Source organism: Thalassophryne amazonica, chromosome 8 (assembly GCF_902500255.1).
Source record: "Thalassophryne amazonica chromosome 8, fThaAma1.1, whole genome shotgun sequence".
Classification (NCBI taxonomy): Eukaryota; Metazoa; Chordata; class Actinopteri; order Batrachoidiformes; family Batrachoididae; genus Thalassophryne; species Thalassophryne amazonica.
The window spans coordinates 25722832-25745352 of NC_047110.1; the positions used below are offsets into that span (position 1 = coordinate 25722832).

The 22521-nt window shown below is 40.7% G+C and overlaps 1 protein-coding gene across 1 annotated transcript in view; it reads left to right on the forward strand.

Annotated features, from left to right (window-relative positions):
- The first annotated feature begins 256 nt into the window (after positions 1–256).
- Positions 257–22521, forward strand: part of kitlga (kit ligand a) — a 140464-nt gene continuing 118199 nt past the window's right edge. Inside the window, 1 exon segment of the mRNA XM_034175894.1 lies at positions 257–495. Within this exon segment, the coding sequence (XP_034031785.1) occupies positions 370–495 (126 nt within the window). The 5' untranslated portion in view covers positions 257–369.

Genomic DNA, 22521 nt, shown 5'->3' on the forward strand with positions numbered 1-22521 from the left:
TGTTCAGTCCAAAAACAGGTGTGTTTTGTTTTTGTTTTTTTTTGTTTGATTGTTTCAAGTCTCCCCCAGACAGACAGCTGCTTTAACAGAGTGGCTGTAGTGAAGCTGTAAGGCAAATGTACTGAAATTATAAGGATATTTCTTGATCAAAAATGACTGCAGTAAAAAACAGAAATATAGGTTTACATAAGGAATGTCATAAGTGCTTATTAGTGATGGCAAACAGCTGCATTCCAACACCATGCAATTAACATTTATAAAACTGATTTTTTTGACATTTGTGAATCGATTCAGAATTGTCCAACATCCGCATCGTGACGCATCTAACGGTCGATTTTCCCCCCCACCCCTAATCTAATAGCCATCTACATGCCGGAGCCAGGTGACATGTGGGCGTCCCCTTCGTCCTTTCCAGTTGCTGGGGTCCTCCACATTGAGGCACCCGCTTGCTGGATCATGCACAGGAAAGCACGCTGCATGGCCATGGTGTCAGAGGTAATGTTCCATCACAACGCAGTTACTCTTCCTCATCTGACTCTCCACAATTAACCATTTGCTTGACAAGATGGTAGCCTGGTGCATAACATGTGGTGCAGCTGCTTTGGTCCATGTCCACCGACGCAGAGCTATTTATGTGGCATGAAAAATCAGTGACGACCAGGTCATTCGATCAAACTGACTGGATTTAGTCAGCGTCAGTCATGTTATGACTATAAAGAAAAATCAACGTCATGATAGGGCTGCAGGGTTGCATTTTGTGACTATTTTTTAAGACTGAGTGAATAATTTTTACAACCGTGCATGCACATGCAACCTGTAAATTTGCAACCCCCCCCCCCCCCCCCCCCCCCCCCCCCCCCAAAAAAAATAAAAAATTGCATGTTCATAAGGCAGGAGTGAAACTGTGCAGGTGACACCCATCGACATGCATCACGGCCCCTGTGAAAGACAGGGTCATGCGAGCTACAATTTCACCTGGTCACATTTGTGTTGTGCTGTTTGTGAATGGTATAATCACTCTGCTCAAACTTCAGCGAGCAGCCGCTGTGCGACAGGAGAGAGAGAGGAACAGCAGAGCGGGAGGAGGGAGAGCGGGGAGGGACACAGAGAGTTGTCTGAACACCCGCGGAGAGTGTTCTCGGTTAAAATCCCTCACTGTTCAGGTTGACTGGTTCTAATCTGTGGCAGACCACCACACAAATGCACACAAACAAGCTCTGCTGTTGTGTGTGTGTGTGTGTGTGTGTGTGTGTGTGTGTGTGTGGGTGTGTGGTGGTGTGTGTTGGTGTGTGTGTGTGGTGTGTGTGTGTGGTGTGTGTGTGTGGTGCAGCACTAAAGATTACAACCAGAAGAAGCTGATGCCACCAAGGTAGTTTTCCAAAGAAATCTCAACAAACATACATTTGTCATTCACTTTTAAATTTTGAAGTAAAATACACACATTTCTTAAATTTGAAACTTAGATGTTCCTCTAATTATTTCTTACCTTATTTGTCACGTATTGTTGCTTTAAATGACACAATAATGATTCCTTACATACTACTACTACTACTACTACTACTACTAGTACTACTACTACTACTACGAATAATAATAATTTTAATTATAAATATATTAACAAGCATGTTGCCCATGGGGATCCACGGGCTCCAGATTGGGTAGTGTTCATAAAATAGGTAGCTGTCATTTTTCAAGCGTGGTAATAATTTATGCAATGTTTCTATAATGATTTTCATGCTCGGAAACCAACAACCCTGAGATGTTTTGTAAAGAAGAATGGTCCAAAATACCTTCAACCAGAATCCAAACTCTCATTGGAAGCTATAGGTGTTTAGAACCTGTTATTTCATCAAAAGGAGGATCTCCTAAATATTGATGTATTTTTTATGTTGGGGTGCCCAAATTTATGCACCTGCCTAATTTTGTTTAAAGAATTATTGCACACTTTCTGTAAATACTAGAAACTTCATTTCACTTCTCAAATATCAGTGTGTTTGTCAGCTATATAATATATCTAACTGCAATTGCTGATCCAGACAACCAATGATTTATAAAGGAAAATCATGAAAATGATCAGGGGTGCCCAAACCTTTGCATACAACTGGATATATAAACACACACACACGTGTATATATGTATCACTATTCTGAAGAAATGCAATTCTACAAGTACTGCAATTTAATATCGCAATGTAATATACATAATAGTCTTAAATTTTTGTAACATTAGACCATGGGTAAAAGTACACTTTTAGAGATGTCTATCATAATTCATATTTCCAAACACTGCACATCACATTTTGAGTTGATTTATTTCTTCATTTCTTCATTTTTAGGACAACCATACCACACTTTTGGTAATTAAATTAATGAAACACTTTTTTGAAGTATACTGGAGACCTACCGATGTATCATTAGCCCCAGACTTGTCTACATAAAAAGTGGTAAACATATTTTGCAGCTTAGGGCTGCAAAGAAGAAATACTTTAGTGATCATTTTCAAAAATCAATAAACGATATCAAAGGGACCTGGAAAATAATCACTGAACTACTTAAGAAGAAAACATGTTCAGCAAAATATCTGTCAACTTTTTCAGATGGATCTAGAAGCTTTTCTGATCCCTTTGACATTGCTTGTAAGTTTAATATTTTTTTCAAATGTTGGTGCTTCTCTTGCAAAAAAAAAAAAATTGATTCCACAAATATTAATCCAGTTGATTATGTCAAAGGTTCATTCCATCTGTGAGTGAATCTGAACCCACAAATTAATTCTATTGATTGTGGACCGGGAGTGACATGTTTAGCCGCATGTTCTCCTTGAATTGCTGGCTGTCTGAGTGGTGTCCAAAAAATGAGGTGGGCTTCATAGATAATTGGCAAAGCTTCTGGAGAAAACTCTGGTCTTGTTAGGAGAGAGGGCATCCATCCCACTTTGGATGGAGCAGCTCTCATTTCTAGAAATCTGGCCAGTTTCTTAAATCCTCCAAACCGTGACTATCCAGGGTTGGGACCAGGAAGCAGAGTTGTAGTCCCTTACACACCTCTCTGCAGCTTCTCTCCCCCTGCCATCCCCTCATTACCCCATCCCCGTAGAGACGGTGCCTGCTCCCAGACCACCAATAACCAGTAAAAATCTATTTAAGCATAAAATTCAAAAGGAAAAAATAATATAGCACCTTCGACTGCACCACAGACTAAACAGTTAAATGTGGTCTATTAACATTAGTCTCTCTCTTCTAAGTCCCTGTTAGTAAATGATATAATAATTGATCAACATATTGATTTATTCTGCCTTACAGAAACCTGGTTTACAGCAGGATGAATATGTTAGTTTAAATGAGTCACACCCCCGAGTCACCACTAACTGCCAGAATTGCTCGTAGCACGGGCTGAGGCGGAGGATTAGCAGCAGTCTTCCATTCCAGCTTAATTAATTAATCAAAACCCAGACAGAGCTTTTAATTCTTTGAAAGCTTGACTCTAGTCTTGTCCATCCAGATTGGAAGTCCCAAAAACAGTTTTATTTGTTATTATCTATCGTCCACCTGGTCGTCTGTGAGTTTCTCTGTGAATTTTCGGACCTTTTGTCTGACTTAGTGCTTAGCTCAGATAAGATAATTATAGTGGGCGATTTCCACATCCACACAGATGCTGAGAATGACAGCCTCAACCCTGCATTTAATCTATTATTAGACTCAATTGGCTTTGCTCAAATGTACATGAGTCCACCCCCACTTTAATCATATCTTAGATCTTGTTCTGACTTATGGTATGGAATTGAAGACTTAACAGTATTCCCTGAAAACTCCTTCTGTCTGATCATTTCTTAATAACATTTACATTTACTCTGATGACTACCCAGCAGTGGGGAATAAGTTTCATTACACTAGAAGTCTTTCAGAAAGCACTGTAACTAGGTTTAAGGATAGGATTCCTTCTTTAGTTCCTAATGCCATACCAACACAGTGCAGAGTAGCTACCTAAACTCTGTAAGTGAGATAGAGTATCTCGTCAATAGTTTTACATCCTCATTGAAGACAACTTTGGATGCTGTAGCTCCTCTGACAAAGAGAGCTTTAAATCAGAAGTGCCTGATCCATGGTATAACTCACAAACTCGCAGCTTAAAGCAGATAACCCATACGTGGAGAGGAAATGGCGTCTCACTAATTAGAAGGTCTTCACTTAGCCTGGAAAAAGAGTCTGTTGCTCTATAAAAAAAGCCCTCTGTAAAGCTAGGACATCTTACTACTCATCACTAATTGAAGAAAATAAGAACAACCCTAGGTTTCTTTTCAGCACCTGTAGCCAGGCTGACAAAGAGTCAGAGCTCTATTGAGCCGAGTAGTCCTTTAACTTTAACTAGTATGACTTCATGACTTTCTTTGCTAATAAATTTTAACTATTAGAGAACAAATTTACTCATAACCATCCAAAGACGTATCGTATCTTTGGCTGCTTTCAGTGATTGCGGGTATTTGGTTAGACTCTTTCTCCTCGATTGTTCTGTCTGAGTTATTTTCATTAGTTACTTCCTCCAAACCATCAACATGTCTATTAGACCCCATTCCTACCGGCGCTCAAGGAAGCCCTACCATTAATTAATACTCCGATCTTAATTATGATCAGTCTATCTTATAGTTGGCTATGTACCACAGGCCTTTTAAGGGTGGCAGTAATTAAACCATTACTTAAAAAGCCATCACTTGACCCAGCTATCTTAGCTAATTATAGGTCAATCTCCAACCTTCCTTTTCTCTCAAAATTCTTGAAAGGGTAGTTGTAAAACAGCTAACTGATCATCTGCAGAGGAATGGTCTATTTGAAGAGTTTCAGTCAGGTTTTAGAATTCATCATAGTACAGAAACAGCATTAGTGAAGGTTACAAATGATCTTCTTATGGCCTCAGACAGTGGACTCATCTCTGTGCTTGTTCGGTTAGACCTCAGTGCTGCTTTTGATACTGTGACCATAACATTTTATTACAGAGATTAGAGCATGCCATAGGTATTAAAGGCACTGCACTGCGGTGGTTTTGAATCATATTTATCTAATAGATTACAACTTGTTCATGTAAATGGGGAATCTCCTTCACAGACTAAGGTTAATTATGGAGTTCCACAAGGTTCTGTGCTAAGACCAATTTATTCACTTATACATGTTTCCTTAGGCAGTATTATTAGACGCATTGCTTAAAATTTCATTGTTATGCAGATGATACCCAGCTTTATCTATCTATGAAGCCAGAGGACACACACAATTAGCTAGTTAGGGCTGGATCAGGTGACCCTGAACCATCCCTTAGTTATGCTGCTATAGACTTAGACTGCTGGGGGGTTCCCATGAGTGCAATGAGTAATTCTTTCCTCTTTTTGCTCTGTATGCACCACTCTGCATTTAATCATTAGTGATTGATCTCTGCTCCCCTCCACAGCATGTCTTTTTCTGGTTCTCTCCCTCAGCCCCACCAGTCCCAGCAGAAGACTGCCCCTCCCTGAGCCTGGTTCTGCTGGAGGTTCTTCCTGTTAAAAGGGAGTTTTTCCTTCCCAATGTTGCCAAGTGCTTGCCACAGGGGGTCGGTTTGGACCGTTGGGTTTTTCCGTAATTATTGTATGGCCTTGCCTTGCAATGTGGGGCACCTTGGGCAATGTTTGTTGTGATTTGGCGCTATATAATAAAATTGATTTGATTTGATTTGGAGTTCCTCAAGGTTCGATTTTGGGACCGCTTTTATTTATAATAAATATCAATGATTTTGCATCCGTTTCTGCCACAACATTTCCATTGTTGTTTGCTGATGACACTACTCTTTTCATTTCCAGCAAAGATATACATGGCTTGGTTAAAAGCTGAAATAATGATCTATTGAATTATTCTGTGTGGTTCAAAGTTAACAAATTATCGTTAAATATAAATAAGTCTAATTTCATGTTATTTGTTGGCAATAAAAAAATGTAATCATGATCAAATTAAAATTTACATAGACAATGAAGAAATATCAAGGGTCTCTTCTATATGTTTCTTGGGTGTATGGATGGATGACAAATTGTGTTGGAAAGAACATATCAAATATGATTGTAAAAAAATAACTAATTCAATTGGAATCATAAGCAAAATAAGATATTATGTACATTACAATGTCTTTTAACATTATATCATAGTTTAGTTTATCTTATCTGGTTTATTGCATTGTTGTATGTGGGAAGCGCTTTTGGAACTTATATAAACAAAATTTTTCTTTTGCAGAAAAAAAATTGTTCATATAGCTTTCTTTTTTGAAACCTTGTGCTCCAAGTGCACCAAGTGTTTTTTTAAATTGCAGCTCTTAAATATCTATCATATAAATATTTTCTGACCTGTATATTTGTCTTCAGAGCGCTTCATGATATTAGTTGACCTTTTTTTTTATTAAATATTATTTTGTGCATAACCATCAAATTCATAATTATCCGACAAGGCAGACTTTATTTGCATTTATTTTTGCATAGAACAACTCGTTATCAACGTCACATCAGATATCATGGTGTTAAATCTTGGAAAATACAGTACATCTTTTAAATCCAATCACCTTAAACACAGTAGATACAAAAGTCAATTAAAATCAAAGCTCCTATATGAGTATTTATAATGTCAATATATTACTTGGGTTTGTTTGATTTACACATTTTACACTTTATGAATTGATATAATCCTTTTGTTTATTGTTGTGACATTTTTTGTTTTTGTTGGGAGAGGACCTTTGATAAGCCTCTTTGGCTTCTACCTCTCCCCTGCACAGTATTCTCATATTGTATTTTTTTTTCCTTTTTATTCTTACTTTATGTATATATGTGTATGTATGTGTACGTGTATGTTTTTATATATATATATATATTATTATATATATCACGGTCAGTGCGAATTCCATGTCTAACTGGCGTGCATTATTTTCATGTATACGCACACGTAGTTTGGTGAGTTAAGTCACTGTTCTAATCACTCCGCGCTGGTCATCACCATAGCAACGCGCAAATCAGTTGGCGCAGAAACGCAATAAAACATGGGTTTCCAAGTAAATTTTAATATTTTTGGTCAAATAAAACGTTTGAGGAATGGAAAGAGGAGGAGAGCAAACGAGAAGAACAGCAAAAGCAACGGCGTAAAGATTTAACATCGGATGAACTGGACAAGATTGAAGACAGGAAAGAAGAAGAGAACCGTTCTATCCTTCCGGGTGGCCGGAGAGCTCCACATCAAAACAGCGAGTGTAGTTTCTGGACCTGTTGCCAGAGTTTGCCGTAGCACGACACCGCAGAGAGGGGGGCGGTATGAATGGCCCACTGCGGTGCTTACCGAGCCCGCACACATGGTAAGCGCATCGGAGACAAAATATCTTGAGACTGGTATAAAATAGTCCCAAATACTCCCACATTTTATCAAGTTCTGTTAACTTAAATAAATATTTGTGTTAGCTCACTGTGTGGGACCATGGTATAAGTGGATTAAACAATGAGAAGCCATGCTACGGTTTGAATGCACAACGTGGAGAAACCACTCCGCTTCGCGTCATGCATTCAAACCGTATAATGCACAGCTTCTTCTTGTTTAATCCTATAATATATATATGTGTGTGTGTGTGTGTGTTTGTGTGTGTGTGTGTACATTTTTTATTTATTTTTTGTAAATTGTGATTTTCATTGTGTGCTAAATAAATGAAATGAAATGGAAATAAAAGTCCCATTTATGCACGTGCTGGATGAAGCCAGCGCACAAAACACCAACAAGTTTTACTGGGTCTATTAACAAAATTTAAAAACTGGTATATAGGTTGAAGTATGCACTTTCAACAAACATTCAAACGGAAACTGAAAGTGTGAGGAATTTGAAGGAGAACTGCTTAATTTGGTCATGTGACTTTGATGCGTATCCGCATGAAACAAACTCCATAGAGTAAAATATGTTTATTGCTGTAATGAAGTGGCACATAGTCAAGACCCCACACGACTTGGGTGGGACAAACATGCCATGCCAGCGTTACTAACCAAAGCCAAAACTGTTGTGGGGCCGCCAGAAGAGGAGGTACTGCTGGCCCACCACCAGAGGGCGCCCTGCCTGAAGTGTGGGCTTCAGGCACGAGAGGGCACTGCCGCCTTACAGGAACAGCCGAGGTGACAGCTGTCACTCATCAACTAGGACAGCTGTCACCGATCATCTGCATCTCACCCTGGATAAAAGCAGGATGACACCTCCACCACGTCGCCGAGATATCGACTTCTGTGAGGGGAACTTTCTCTGCCAGCATTAATTGATTCCAAGAGCTATTGTGTTGCAGCTGTCAACCAGAGGACCGGCGTGGGTCGCGACTGTTTCGTCCTACTTCCCGTCAGATAAGTGGTTAAACAGACGCTGCACGAGTGTGTGTTAGAGGTGGAGGTGGAATACCCACCGTTATTGTTACGGGGTGTACACACACCCACACTTGACTGTCTTTGTTCTCCGCCAGCAGTACCAGATCCGACACACTGAGACGGTGGCCACCTGGGGACTTCGGGACTTGGCGGCTCCAGTATCCTTCGGGTTCGGTGGCGGTGGAAATCGTGTGGTTCCGGTTCATCTCCAGACGGGCGTCTCCTATCATCGAGCCTGCCCACACGACACCTTCATTAATTGACTTGTATTTATTCTGTAATCTGCTGTGTGTGGTTGTGACATTCACAACAGTAAAGTGTTCTAATTTAACTCCCTCTATTGTCCGTTCATTTACGCCCCCTGTTGTGGGTCCGTGTCACTACACTTTCCCAACACAAAACGATAGCATTGATTTGAGAATTACTGTGTATTAAAACAGATTTTGGTGCACTTGGTGGTGGTTTCCTGACAATACAGAACTTGAAACATTGAAATAAAAAACTTAAATTTTCAAAATGTATAGAAAGTAACTTAATATTATAGGAAACAGCACGTTTGATTGTTCTACCACATGCATAAAGCACTTACAGAAGACTACCTTTATACAAATGTTGACTCAAGATGAGCTGAGCTGATTGTAAAACTTTTTTTTTACTTAAAACTTAAATAACAGAATCTAGCAACTTCATTTTATATTATATATATATTATATATATATATATATATATATATTATATATATATATATATATATATATATACAGTAGTGTTCAGAAAGAATAATAGTAGTGCTACGTGACTAAAAAGATTAATCCAGGTTTTGAGTATATTTTATTGTTACTTGGGAAACAAGGTACCAGTAGATTCAGTCGATTCTCACATATTCAACAAGACCAAGCATTCATGATATGCACACTCTTAAGGCTATGAAATTGGGCTATTAGTAAAAAAAAAGTAGAAAAGGGGGTTTTCACAATAATAGTAGCATCTGCTGTTGATGCTACAAACTCAAAAACTATTATGTTCAAACTGCTTTTTTAGCAATCCTGTGAATCACTAAACTAGTATTTAGTTGAATAACCACAGTTTTTCATGATTTCTTCACATCTGCGAGGCATTAATATTGTTGGTTTGGAAGATTTTGCTCGTTTACTAGTGTGCTTGGGGTCATTGTCTTGTGAAACACCAATTTCAAGGGCATGTCCTCTTCAGCATAAGGCAACATGACCTCTTCAAGTATTTGACATTTCAAAATTGATCCATGATACCTGGTATGTGATATATAGGCCCAACACCATAGTAGGAGAAACTGCCCATATCATGATGCTTGCAACACCATGCTTCACTGTATTCACTGTGAACTGTGGCTTGAATTCAGAGTTTGGGGGTCATTCACAAACTGTCTGCCGCCCTTGGACCCAAAAGAACAGTTTTACTCTCATCAGTCAACAAAATATTCCTCCATTTCTTTTAGGCCAGTTGATGTGTTCTTTGGCAAATTGTCTTCTGCAACATATATTTTATTAAAGATGGACTTTGCGGGGATTCTTGCAATAAATTAGCTTCACACAGGCATTTCTAACTGTCACAGCACTTACAGTTAACTCCAGACTGTCTTTGGTATCCTGGAGCTGATCAGTGGTGTGACTTTTGCCATTCTGGTTATTCTTCTATCCCTTTTGATGGTTGTTTTACATTTTCTTCCACATGTCTCAGTTTTTTTGTCCATTTTAAAGCATTGGAGATCATTGTAGATGAACAGCCTATAATGTTTGCACCTGCATATAAGTTTTCCCCTTTCCAATCAACTTTTTAATCAACTACGTTTCTTCTGAATAATGTCTTGAACGTCCCATTTTCCTCAGGCTTTCAAAGAGAAAAACATGTTCAACAGGTGCTGCCTCATCCTTAAATAGGGGACACCTGATTCACACCTGTTTGTTCCACAAAACTGACGAACTCACTGACTGAATGCCAACTACTATTATTGTGAACCCCCTTTTCTACTTTTTTTTTACCAATAGCCCATATACGAGGTCTGTCAATAAAGTATAGGTCCTTTTTATTTTTTTCAAAAACTAGATGGCTTCATTCATATGTTTTACGTCGACATGCTTGAACCCTCGTGCGCATGCGTGAGTTTTTCCACGCCTGTCGGTGACGTCATTCGCCTGTGAGCACTCCTTGTGGGAGGAGTCGTCCAGCCCCGGAATTCCTTTGTCTGAGACGTTGCTGAGGACTGGCGCTTTGTTTGATCAAAATTTTTTCTAAACCTGTGAGGCACATCGAAGTGGAACGGTTCGAAAAATTAAGCTGGTTTTCGGTGAAAATTTTAACGGCTGATGAGAGATTTTGAGGTGATACTGTCACTTTAAGGACTTCCCACGGTGCGAGACGTAGCACAGCGCTCTCAGGCGCCGTCGTCAGCCTTTCAAGCTGAAAACCTCACATTTCAGGCTCTATTGATCAGGACGTAGTGTGAGAGAACGAGAAGTTTCAGAAGAAGTCGGTTTCAGCATTTTATCCAGATATTCCACTGTTAAAGGAGATTTTTTAATGAAAGACGTGCGGACGGATTGCAGCGTCGGCTTGCAGCCGCTGCGACGCTCCGCCACAGGAAAAACAACCTCTGTTGGAAGCCTTAAGGACAAGTTGGAACATGTCCAGCTGTTAAACAATTCTCATGTACTCACTCCCTGAAAGCCATCAAAAGCCGCCTGGATTTACAAATGGTTATCAACACGGAGGTGTTTTTTCCGTGCCGTCGCACCGCGCCGGCTGCATCCCGATGCGGACCCGTCCGCACGTTTCATTAAAAAATATGTTTTTACATCAGACACACACCACACACACAATATATATATACATATACATATATATATATATCAGCGCGGTGGGAGTAAGTCCCGTGACGAAATGAGTCAAATTTTCGTGACGGGGGTTTTTTTAACTCACTATTACAAACCCTACTCCTACCCCCAACCCTAACCTAACCATAACCATTACTCCTTCCCCCCAACCTAACCATAAGTACCCCGACCCCCCCGTTTCATTTTTAATTTTGTGCAACCCATCACGGAATGAATTAGAATGAATTTGTTATATTGTGATTAAAATGAGGCGCTTTTCGTCACAATACCACGACCATAGATTAATATATTTCGTGCTGCTGAATCATGACTTGCCGTGAGACCAGGTTGATATATCAGTGTGGTGGGAGTAGTCCTGTATATATAATATATACATACATTATATATACATATATACATATATATATATATATACATATTATTTATATTATATTATATATTATATATATATACATAAATATATATAGATATACATATACATATTATATACATATATATATATCTATACATATCTATATATACATAATAATATATATATATATACATATATAATATACATATACATATATATATATATAATTATATATATATATTATATATATATATAATATATATATATATATATAATATATATATATCAGCGCGGTGGGCATAAGTCCTGCAAGTCCCAAGTCTCACGTCAGCTGTCAAACACTTGAATGAATGATGAATGATGATTTATTGTCATTACAACAATTATTACTTTTTGAACATAATAATGACAATAATTAAAACAACCGCACATGTACATTTGATTTGTTTATGTACGCTTTGGGGGGTAGGGGTAGGGGGCATGCGTCATGTGTACAGATGAGTTCATATCAGTCTCTGTCCATGTGTGCGTAGAGTCTGTAGGGGAGGGCAAAGGAAGAGGGAGCCAAATGCTTCACCAAGGCCGTTGAAATGCTTCTGGAGGAAAACAGCGGGGCATTTTGTCCTTCAGTAGCTGATATGGCTACCATGTTTGGGTTAGGCAGACAGAAACAGAATTCCAATACGGCCTGTCTTATCCGTCTAGATTCAATTGTGAATATTCACTGGTCTCCAACATCAATTCTTTTGCAGGGTAGACAATTGCTCCCAGAGGATTTCCACTTGCGTTTAAGTTCAAAAGTTAACGCAGTCTGAGATTGTACCACCTTGCTCACCTTGTTAATCATGACGGACAGACAGGTTGCAGCAAAAGAGGCCCTACCATAAAGGCAAATAAGAATAAATCTTCGACATATTCCATGGAGAGTGGAAGATGTTGCATGCGATGCGCCACTTCTCCCAGGCATCGAGAACAGGATAGGTTCCATCTGGCCATGCAGGGTCCCCCAGCCCTGATTCTTAGTTTAAAAAAATGGTGTTGATAGTATTGAGAGACCAGCTGATCAGTGCCATTGTTATTCCAAATATAGTTCGAAAAATACACAGTCTGGTGAAGTTGGGGCTTTTGAAGGTTGGGGCAGAGATAGAGAAAAACACAGAAGGAAAGGAGAGAGGAGGAGATGCAACCACCCTCACCGGAGTCCCAAGCAATGTGGTCATTATGACTTGAGACCTGACTTGGGACTTGTTGGTTTATAACTTGAGAGTGACTTGATGGTGACTTACTCCCACCTATGATATAAACCGGGAGACCGGTTTTGGTGCCAATAATCGGCTTCCCTAGTGATGCTTTCCAGGCACGTTCAACTGGGAGGAGGCAAGGAAGACTAAGGATATGTTGGAGGGATTATATTTCCTAGTTGTCTTGGAAATGCCTTAGGATCCTGGGGAAAAGTTGGGATAGGGAAGTGTGGGATGACACGCTGCTGGTATTGGCATACTGGAAGTCCAGGAAGGAAGTGATAGATGATTTTCTTTTTGGCTTTCAGTCAGCTCAGGTTGAAAAGCTGTCCATCCATTCTGTAGGCAGTGTCAATTAATGGTAGTCTCTTGTCGTTGATCTATATACAGTTGTATGCAAAAGTTTGGACACCCTGATAATTTTCAGGGTGGGATTTGAACCCAGAACCTTCCGAACTGAAACCAAGCGCATTAACCACTTGGCCACCACCCTGCTCCCTTGATAATTTTCATAGTTTTCATGATTTTCCTTTATAAATCATTGGTCTGGATCAGAAATTTCACTTAAATATATCATATAGCAGACAGATACACAGATATTTGAGAAGTGAAATATTGTTTCTAGTATTTACAGAAACTGTGCAATAATTATTTAAACAAAATTAGGCAGGTGCATAAATTTGGGCAACCTTGTCATTTTCTTGATTTGAATACATCTAGCACTAATTATTGGAACAAAAATGGCTTGGTAAGCACATTGACCCTTGACCTCCTTACACAGGTGAATCCAATCATAAGAAAGGGTATTTAAGGTGGCCATTTGCAAATGTTTACCCTCTTTGCATCTCTTCTAATGAGTGGCAACATGGGAGTCTCTAAACAACTCTCAAATGACCTGAAAGCAAAGATTGATCAACATCATGGTTTAGGGGAAGGATACAAAAAGCTATCTCAGAGGTTTCAGCTGTCAGTTTCCACTATGAGGAACACAGTGACGAAATGGAAGACCACAGGTACAGTACTAGTTAAGGCCCAAAGTGTCAGGCCAAGAAAAACCTCATATAAGATGAAGCGAAGGATGGTGAAAACAGTTATAGTCAACCGACAGACGTGCTCCAAAGACCTACAACATGATCTTGCTGCAGATAGTGTCTCTGTGCATCATTCAACTATACAGCACACTTTGCACAAAGAGATGCTGTATGATGCTGTAATGCAGAGGAAGCCTTTTCTGTGTACATGCCACAAACAGAGTCACTTGAGGTATGCTAAAGCACATTTGAACAAGCCAGCTTCATTTTGGAATAACGTGCTGTGGACTGATGAAACTAAATTGAGTTATTTGGACATAAGGGGCTGTATGCATGGCAGAAAAAGAACACAGTATTCTAAGAAAAACAGTTGCTACCTACAGTAAAATTTGGAGGTGGTTCCATCATGCTCTGGGGCTGGGTGGCCAGTGCAGGTACTGGGAATCTTGTTAAAGTTGAGGGTCACATGGATTCCAGCCAATATCAGCAAATTCTTGAGAACAATGTTCAAGAATCAGTGACAAAGTGGTGGTGGATCTTTCAACAAGACAACGACCCTAAGCACTGCTCAAAATCTACTAAGGCATTCATGGCAGAGGAACAAGTACGACATTCTAGAATGGGCATCTCAGTCCCCAGGTCTTGAATATTTATTGAAAATCTGCAGTGTGATTTTAGGCAGGCTGTCCATGCTCAGAAACCAACAAACCTGAGATGTTTTGTAAAGAAGAATGGTCCAAAATACCTTCAACCAAAATCCAGACTCTCATTGGAAGCTATAGGAAGCATTTAGAGGCTGTTATTTCTGCAATAGGAGGATCTACTAAATATATGTTTTTTCTGTTGGGGTGCCCAAATTTATGCACCTGCCTAATTTGTTTAATTATTGCACACTTTCTATAAATCCTATAAACTTCATTTCACTTCTCAAATATCACTGTTTGTCAGCTATATGACCTTTTTATTTTTTCAAAAACCATATGGATTTGATTCACGTGTGATTGCATCAGCCAAGCTTGAACCTTCGTGCGCATGCGTGAGTTTTTCACGCCTGTCGGTTGCGTCATTCGCCTGTGAGCAGGCTTTGTGTGAGCAGTGGTCCACCCCTCTCGTCAGCTTTATATTGCCAATAAATGTCTGAATGATTTGGAGCTTTCCTGCATCAATTTTTTCCAGAACTGTGAGAGACCTCCAGATGGACACCATTCAGAAATTCAGATGGCTTTCAGGGACAATTTTATGCGGATTACACAGATTAAGGAGTGCTCCAGCCGGTTTAAAGACCACCCACAGCTGCTGAGAGCGCGCCGCGCTCCGAGCGCCCATCGACAGGCTGAATCAACCAGATCATTTCCAACGTGAAGGCTTTGTTGATCCGGGACGTCGTCTGACTTACACAAAAATGGCAGGAGATGTGGACATCAGTACTTTTTCGGCACATTCCGCTGTTACAGGAGTTTTTTTCCATGGAAAGAGAAGCGGAGGGATGTGCCACAGAGCCGGTCATGGCGCGGCACAAAACCACCTCCGTTTTGGTCTCACAGGACAGCTTTGAGATGGCTTTCAGATGGCTTTCGGTGGTTTTTCAGTCGTGTGACTATCCGAGAAATTGTGGATGAGCCTAGACATGCCAGAACATGTCCTGTGAGGCTTCATCACGGCATTGCTTTGCGCCATGCGGCACCACCGCGATGCGCGGAATTCCTCCATTCCTCTTTCCGTGACAAAAACTCCTATAACAGTGGAATGTGCCTTCCTTTCAAAACTGGACGCTGTGTTTTATCCGGGACGTCATCTAACTAGCACAGGAATTGCGGAAGACGTGGACATCAGCACTTTTTCGGCACATTGAGACAGACGTGCGGAGGAATTCCGCGCGTTGCGGCGGTGCCGCATGGCGCAAAGCAATGCCGTGATGAAGCCTCACAGGACATGTTCTGGCATGTCTAGGCTCATCCACAATTTCTCGGATAGTCACACAACTGAAAAACCAAAGACACCCGTATGAAAGCCATCTCAAAGCCGTCCTGTGAGACCAACACGGAGGTGGTTTTGTGCCGCGCCATGAACGGCTCCGTGGCGCATCCCTCCGCTTCTCTTTCCATGAAAAAAACTCCTGTAACAGTGGAATGTGCTGAAAAAGTACTGATGTCCATGTCTCCTGCCATTTTTGTGTAAGTCAGATGATATCCCGGATCAACAAAGCTTTCACGCTGGAAATGATCTGGTTGATTCAGCCTGTCGATCGGCGCTCGGAGCGCGGCGCGCTCTCAGCAGCTGTGGGCGGTCTTTAAACCGGTTGGAGCACTCCTTAATCTGTGTAATCCCCATAAAATCGTCCCTGAAAGCCATCTGAATTTTCTGAATGGTGTCCACCTGGAGGTCTCTCACAGTTTCTGGAAAAATTTGATGCAGCAAAGCTCCAAATTGTTCAGACATTTATTGGCAATAAAAATCCGACGAGGGGTGGACCACTGCTCACACAAAACCTGCTCACAGGCGAATGACGCAACCGACAGGCGTGAAAAAACTCACGCATGTGCATGAAGGTTCAAGCTTGGCTGATGGAATCACACGTGATTCAAATCCATATGTTTTTTGAAAAAAATAAAAAGGTCAGATACTTTTCTAACAGACCTCGTATTTAACTGAAATTGCTGATCCAAACAAGCAATGAATTATAAAGGAAAAATCATGGAAGTCATCAGGTCGTGCCCAAACATTTGCATACAACTGTGTGTGTGTGAATATATATGTATCTATCTATCTATCTATATCTATATATATAATATATTATATATATTATATATATATATATATATATATAAATCAATGAAAGCCTTACTTTTACATTAACAAATTCAATGCTTTCTTACTCCATTTAAGGATCTGCGGGAACCCAGAGTGGCTTTACGTCTGTTTTTGTCAAAACATTATTCAAGACTAATACAGTCGGAATGAAGGGTTCCACAGTCTTTCTTGCCAAATACATCTTTGGCTTGTCAGAATCAAGTGCCCGTTAAGCCTCTGCTCACCCAGGTTGACTCAGGAGGACCGTGATTGATTGTCTGGCTCCTGTAATGCTTTTTGTGTTTGCCGGAAATGTGTTTTACTAGTGCCTGTAAGTGCACCTTAGCAGCCAGCTGAATGCTGTCAGATCTTAACTTGATTTATGTGTGAAAAAAGTGAGCGGTGGTCACTTGCCTTGGATATCTGCTGTACTTCCTGCTTTTGTGACTCAGCTTTTCTTATTTCAGTCTCATTGTTGTCCTATTTTGGTGAGAAGACACATATAACAGGTCACATTTTATTTTAAGCTGTTTACTACAGAGTAATTGTTTTCAGGCTGTGGGATGTCATATTGTGCAAAATAACAAGACATCCCAGTGGGACTCTGAACACCACGGTCCATGATGGGATCCTCACATGAAATCAGGAAAATTCTTACAAACACACAATAATGCCACAGTTGTAGGTTAATGGAATATCCATTCTAGAAATAAATAAATCTAAATGGAACAAATAAACAGATATTTGGAAGCATTATGGTATACCCATAGTCTTGATGGAAGTGCTTCTGGGTGTAGGTCTTTATGGGTCCAACAAGTTTTTAAAATTAATCTTTCTCTACTTTGGTGGCAACACTTTTGCTCCCATTTTTGAGGATTAGACTAGAGCATTCGATACATTCCTACATTCCTTAGCTTTAAAATTTAATCATGACTCAAACCTGAGCCTATCATATCAAAAACCTTCACATAGTTCATCCCAGGATGCATTTGATGAACTACATGATGATCTACAACATGGTGGTCATTTTATTGAACATATAAGCCAGTGTAAACACACTGACCCAAACCAACGTACATGTCAGTCAATTGGTAATAACTTATTTTGTATGAACAGAATGGACCTGTGATGACCTCTGCATTAAAACCAGAAATCCATTATCAGTCTTTTCTCATGTTTTGAAAAAAATGCTCGACAAGGGCATACAATATTGTACAACTACTACCAGTGTATCAGGAGAATTTCTGCAAAATCTCATCTTGTGATATAAACCATAGGGTTGTGCCAGTCTGATTGAATCAGCTCCAATCAGTATCAGCCTGATCAGCTGATCTCTATTAGTTAAATTAAATGTACACCTCATTGATTAAGTAAGTGCACGCTCATTTTCTCTGCTTCACTTTAGAAGCTTAGTGTCAGCGCGCTGTTCGACTCCAAGCTGCTGCTTCACTACGGAGCCACGGTGCACGTTTATAATATGCAGCAAGCCTATATTTATTCACACACATCAATGGTGCACATCAGTCTCACTCTGCTTGATAAGCACAGATGGACAACAGGCAGCGCTCTGAGCTACCACAGTGACAGTTTCAAAAACATTTTTCTTTGCTTCAAATACGCATTGAGCCTGTTTCTGATGGACAGGGAGTGTGATATTACCTTCCTCCGGGCTGTCTGTTTTGTCTTCTTTATAGCAATAGTGTTATGGATAAGACGTGGAGTGAGGAGTGGTCCAGTATCTGACTGAACCCAGCATGAAATAATCAGAAAACACATTTATTTTTCTCCCCTTTGTGCTATACATAAAATACTAATTAATTAAAGTTCTGGTGAGGTGAAAAGGCGGCACGCTCTCTCAGCGTCTCAACAGTCGGAGTCCGAATGTTCAGGACTCAGGAGTTCCGCCGACACCCCCCCAGGTGACTTTTTCCCAGAACTGTACTCTGTGAAGGAGGAACAGAGATGAGATTATTCAACACTATTACTACGAAATATTGTTTGGAGGCTAACTTATCAGCTACACGTTTAGGTCTGAATTCCACCTTAATTCAAGGAGGCTGCTGCTCACAGCTAGTGGAGGATCATTAATCCACACGCCACTGCCGTGAGGAGCACGCCAAACACTTTCCACCAATAATTACTTATAGCTGCGTATAAGACGCCAATTTACATTCACGGATAAACTTTTCAGAATATTCACCTCTGTCGTGTGCTGACAACGTTTGTCTCTCACCCTCGTCCTCCTTCACAGGCGCGATGTCAGACTCTGAAACGGCCCTCAGCATCCCCACACGGTCGTCACAAGGTCGTGTTCTCCGGCAATCTTATCTAACTCACTGCTGGTTTAAATGTAGTTCTTCATCACTACATTGGTACCAGCTGGAAGTCCTCAGATCTGCATGTGAACATCACAGGTGTCGTGGATTGTGGATTGTCGTGGAGAGCCGCACGAGAATGCAACAGGTGCAGCCAATCATCGTAACAGAGGAGAGAGACTCTTCTGCAGCACATTTTCCTCAGAGAACAGCCCCAAATCATCTGGACGGAAAATAACACAAAAACAACCCAACCTTGTCCAGCCAAACCCCCCCCCCCAACACACCAACAAATAGTACATGTGCATGGCCAGAGAGGCAAGTCACCCCCCCGTTAGGTTTAAGATCCACTTTTAAAGATATTGTAAAGTATGTTTTTTTTACCATAAATAATAATAATATAATAATAATAATGGTATTTTTAACAATGAAAATGTCAGTGTTATTACACTTAGTGGCCTAGTTCTAATACTACAGTTCTGCACTAAGGGGAATTGGTTAATGAGATATATTAAAAAAATTGTGAATTTATTTAAAAAATAAATAAATAAATGAAGGACAGACATTAAGAAGCATGTGGGATTGAAGGTTTTTTTCACTGCATGGCAGACCTGTTAAAGTGACAAGGATTTACAATGGATGTACTTGCATTTATTTTGTGCAAGTGTTATTATCGACAAAAATACAAGTATCATATCAGGACGTGGTATGTGGTGATGCATAATATTAAATAGTTTGGCTCGGCTTCAGATCAGAGCTCACATGCATAATGAAAACAAGCATGACAGAAGGCATAGTTAAAAGATGAGTCAAGGAAGAAGAGGTAACTGGTCATGCATGACACAAACGACAGGATGTGATAGTTGCCGTGTATCATAGATGCATAAGTGTGATGCAGAAGCATATTGCAAAAGAACCACAGAATAACAGGGTTGGGATGTGTGGCTCCACCTGCTCTGCTCAGCGAAGGTGGACTCCAAGACCAGTGCAGTGGGTAGGTCCTGTCTGTGTGCCATGCAGTCGCCTGTAGTGAGAGAGTGACCACATATAGCGAGGCCAAGATTCCGAGTGCACAAAACTCTGTGTGCACCAAGCAGGAAGCTTCAATGATCTGAGGTGAAGCCCTACCGGAAGAAAGAAAATTTGCAGTTCCTTGACTGGCCACTTGAGGCTGGCTTCAAAACAGAGCACATTCCCATAGGAGACCATGTGAAAATGTCCAACTCTACAGTTGAAATAAACATGTTTACAGCCTGGTACAAAAAAAAAAACAGTTTTGGTCTCTATAGGTTGTATCCTCTTCCATGACAGTTGTATGTGACTTGGACAATAAATTAACAACCTCAATGCGGCACACTAAACACCAACTGGAAGGCACAGACAGGCTTTATTTTGCTGTGAAGTGTTGGACTGAGGGATTAGACAGAGTGGTTTCTGGAAGGTCTGGAGACAGGACCAGACCACAGTCACAGAAAGTGAGTCAGTTCCTGAATCCTATGTTGAAATAGAGGTTATGCAGACAAGGGTATATGCAAAGGCCTTGAAGAGGGAATAATTCCTCTTCACCAATAAGCAGACTTCTGTTTCCTTAGAAATCACAAATATTTCAATCCTCTTCACCGCTATTGGACATATGTGGTGAAGCAGGGGCCTCCCATCATTCATCAGGCAGGGTGCGGCAGTCATTCAAGCGAGCCTTGGTTCATAACCAGGGAGTCCAAATACATGGCAGACGAAACCCTTTAGGGCTCAGGCAAGACACCCCAGTCACGATAACAGGGTCAAAGGCAGGGCAGGGAAATAAGAAACAGATATCAAAACCAGGACACCACAGACAAGAAATCCTGGAGAGAAGACCACAATGAAATGTTTGCAATCTAGCGCCAATTCATAGTGGAGAGTGCATTAAAAAGGCGGCTACAGGATGGATTCTGCTGTAGGACCATATCCAAAAAGTGGCTGGATGAACTCCCCCCTGCCCCCTTGTTGTTGTGTTGTGTTCTGTATTGTAAACCTTTTCGGTAGAATGGCCCTAAGCAGTGGGTCACCCCTCTGAGGTCTGGTCTGCCTGAGGTTTCTTCCTCAGTATCATCAGACGGAGTTTTTCCTTAGGGCCCCCTTCACACATACTACGAATGTGGTCGAATTGTGCATGAAGTGCATAATCACACTTGTATTTCCTGCTTGATAAGAGGGATGCAATAAAATGCTATGTGTTTTATATGGTGTGTGGTTATATTTTTTTAAATACATTCATGGCCTTCTTGATATCAGGCATTTTCCCACACCTTTTACAGGACAGCGATGGTAGCTCAGTGGTAAAGTTTCTGACTGGTAATCAGAGCTTTTGGAAATTGCAGGTTCGAATCCTGTGGGTGGCGTGTATTTTTTATTTTCACAGCAGCAGCGCGATGTGTAACCACATCAGCTGCTCACACTGTTCCCGTGTGCAAGAAACCGTCGCAGTGGAATCGTTCACGCCTGCCCATCGGCTCGATGTTTTTGTCATTCACTCATATGAACTGTTCCACCATGATTCGCCCTGATTTGTACTTATTTGTACTATGTGTGAAGGGGTCCTTACCACTGTCACCTGCATGCTTGCTCTAGGGGTTGGTAAGGGTAGACTTTACTTATGCGAAGCAACTTGAGGCAGCTTTGTTGTGATTTGGTGCTATATGAACTAAATAAATTGCAAATAAATTGAAAAGACTGAGTACAGAGTAAAGTGGCTGCAGCTGTATGGAGAAACAGGTGCACCCAATTAGCAAGACTCAGTGGCTACATTTACAAGCCGTTAATATTCGGGATAAGGTCAGTGTTCCAGTTTCTGAATCATTAGGAATAACCCGTTTACATGCTTAAGCAGACAGAGTTACTCCTGTATACATGATCATTGGTATCATTTGGAATATCCTATCTAAACAGCGATGCACGTCTTCCACCGGTGCTTGATTTGGTCTGGCATTCGTGCAAATCCTGCTTCGCGTAACTTTTCGGCCACCTTCTTGTAAATGTCGCTATCCTCTGTACTTTCTACCATCAATAAAAGACATTATACAAGGTCTGTCAATAAAGTAACAGTCCTTTTTATTTTTTTCAAAAACTATATGGATTTCATTCATATGTCTTTACGTCAGACATGCTTGAACCCTCGTGCACATGCGTGACTTTTTCCATGCCTGTCGGTGACGTCATTCGCCTGTCAACATGCCTTGGGAAGGAGTGGTCCCGCCCCCTCATCGGATTTTCATTGTCTGGAAATGGCGGAATGAAAAGGACTTTTTTCCATCAGACTTTTTTCAGAAGCTGTTAGAGACTGGCACCTGGAAACCATTCGAAAAATTTATCTGGCTTTCAGTGAAAATTTTACGGGCTTCACAGAGAATAAGGTCTGTTACTACAGCTTTAAGGACCCCTTTAAGGACGCTCCGCGCACCGTGCTCCGAGCTGCGACGACGCGGCACAAGCCACCGGACCATTTCTAAATGGATGGCTCTGTGGATACGAGACCATCGTGTGCTTTTTCTCTGGTTA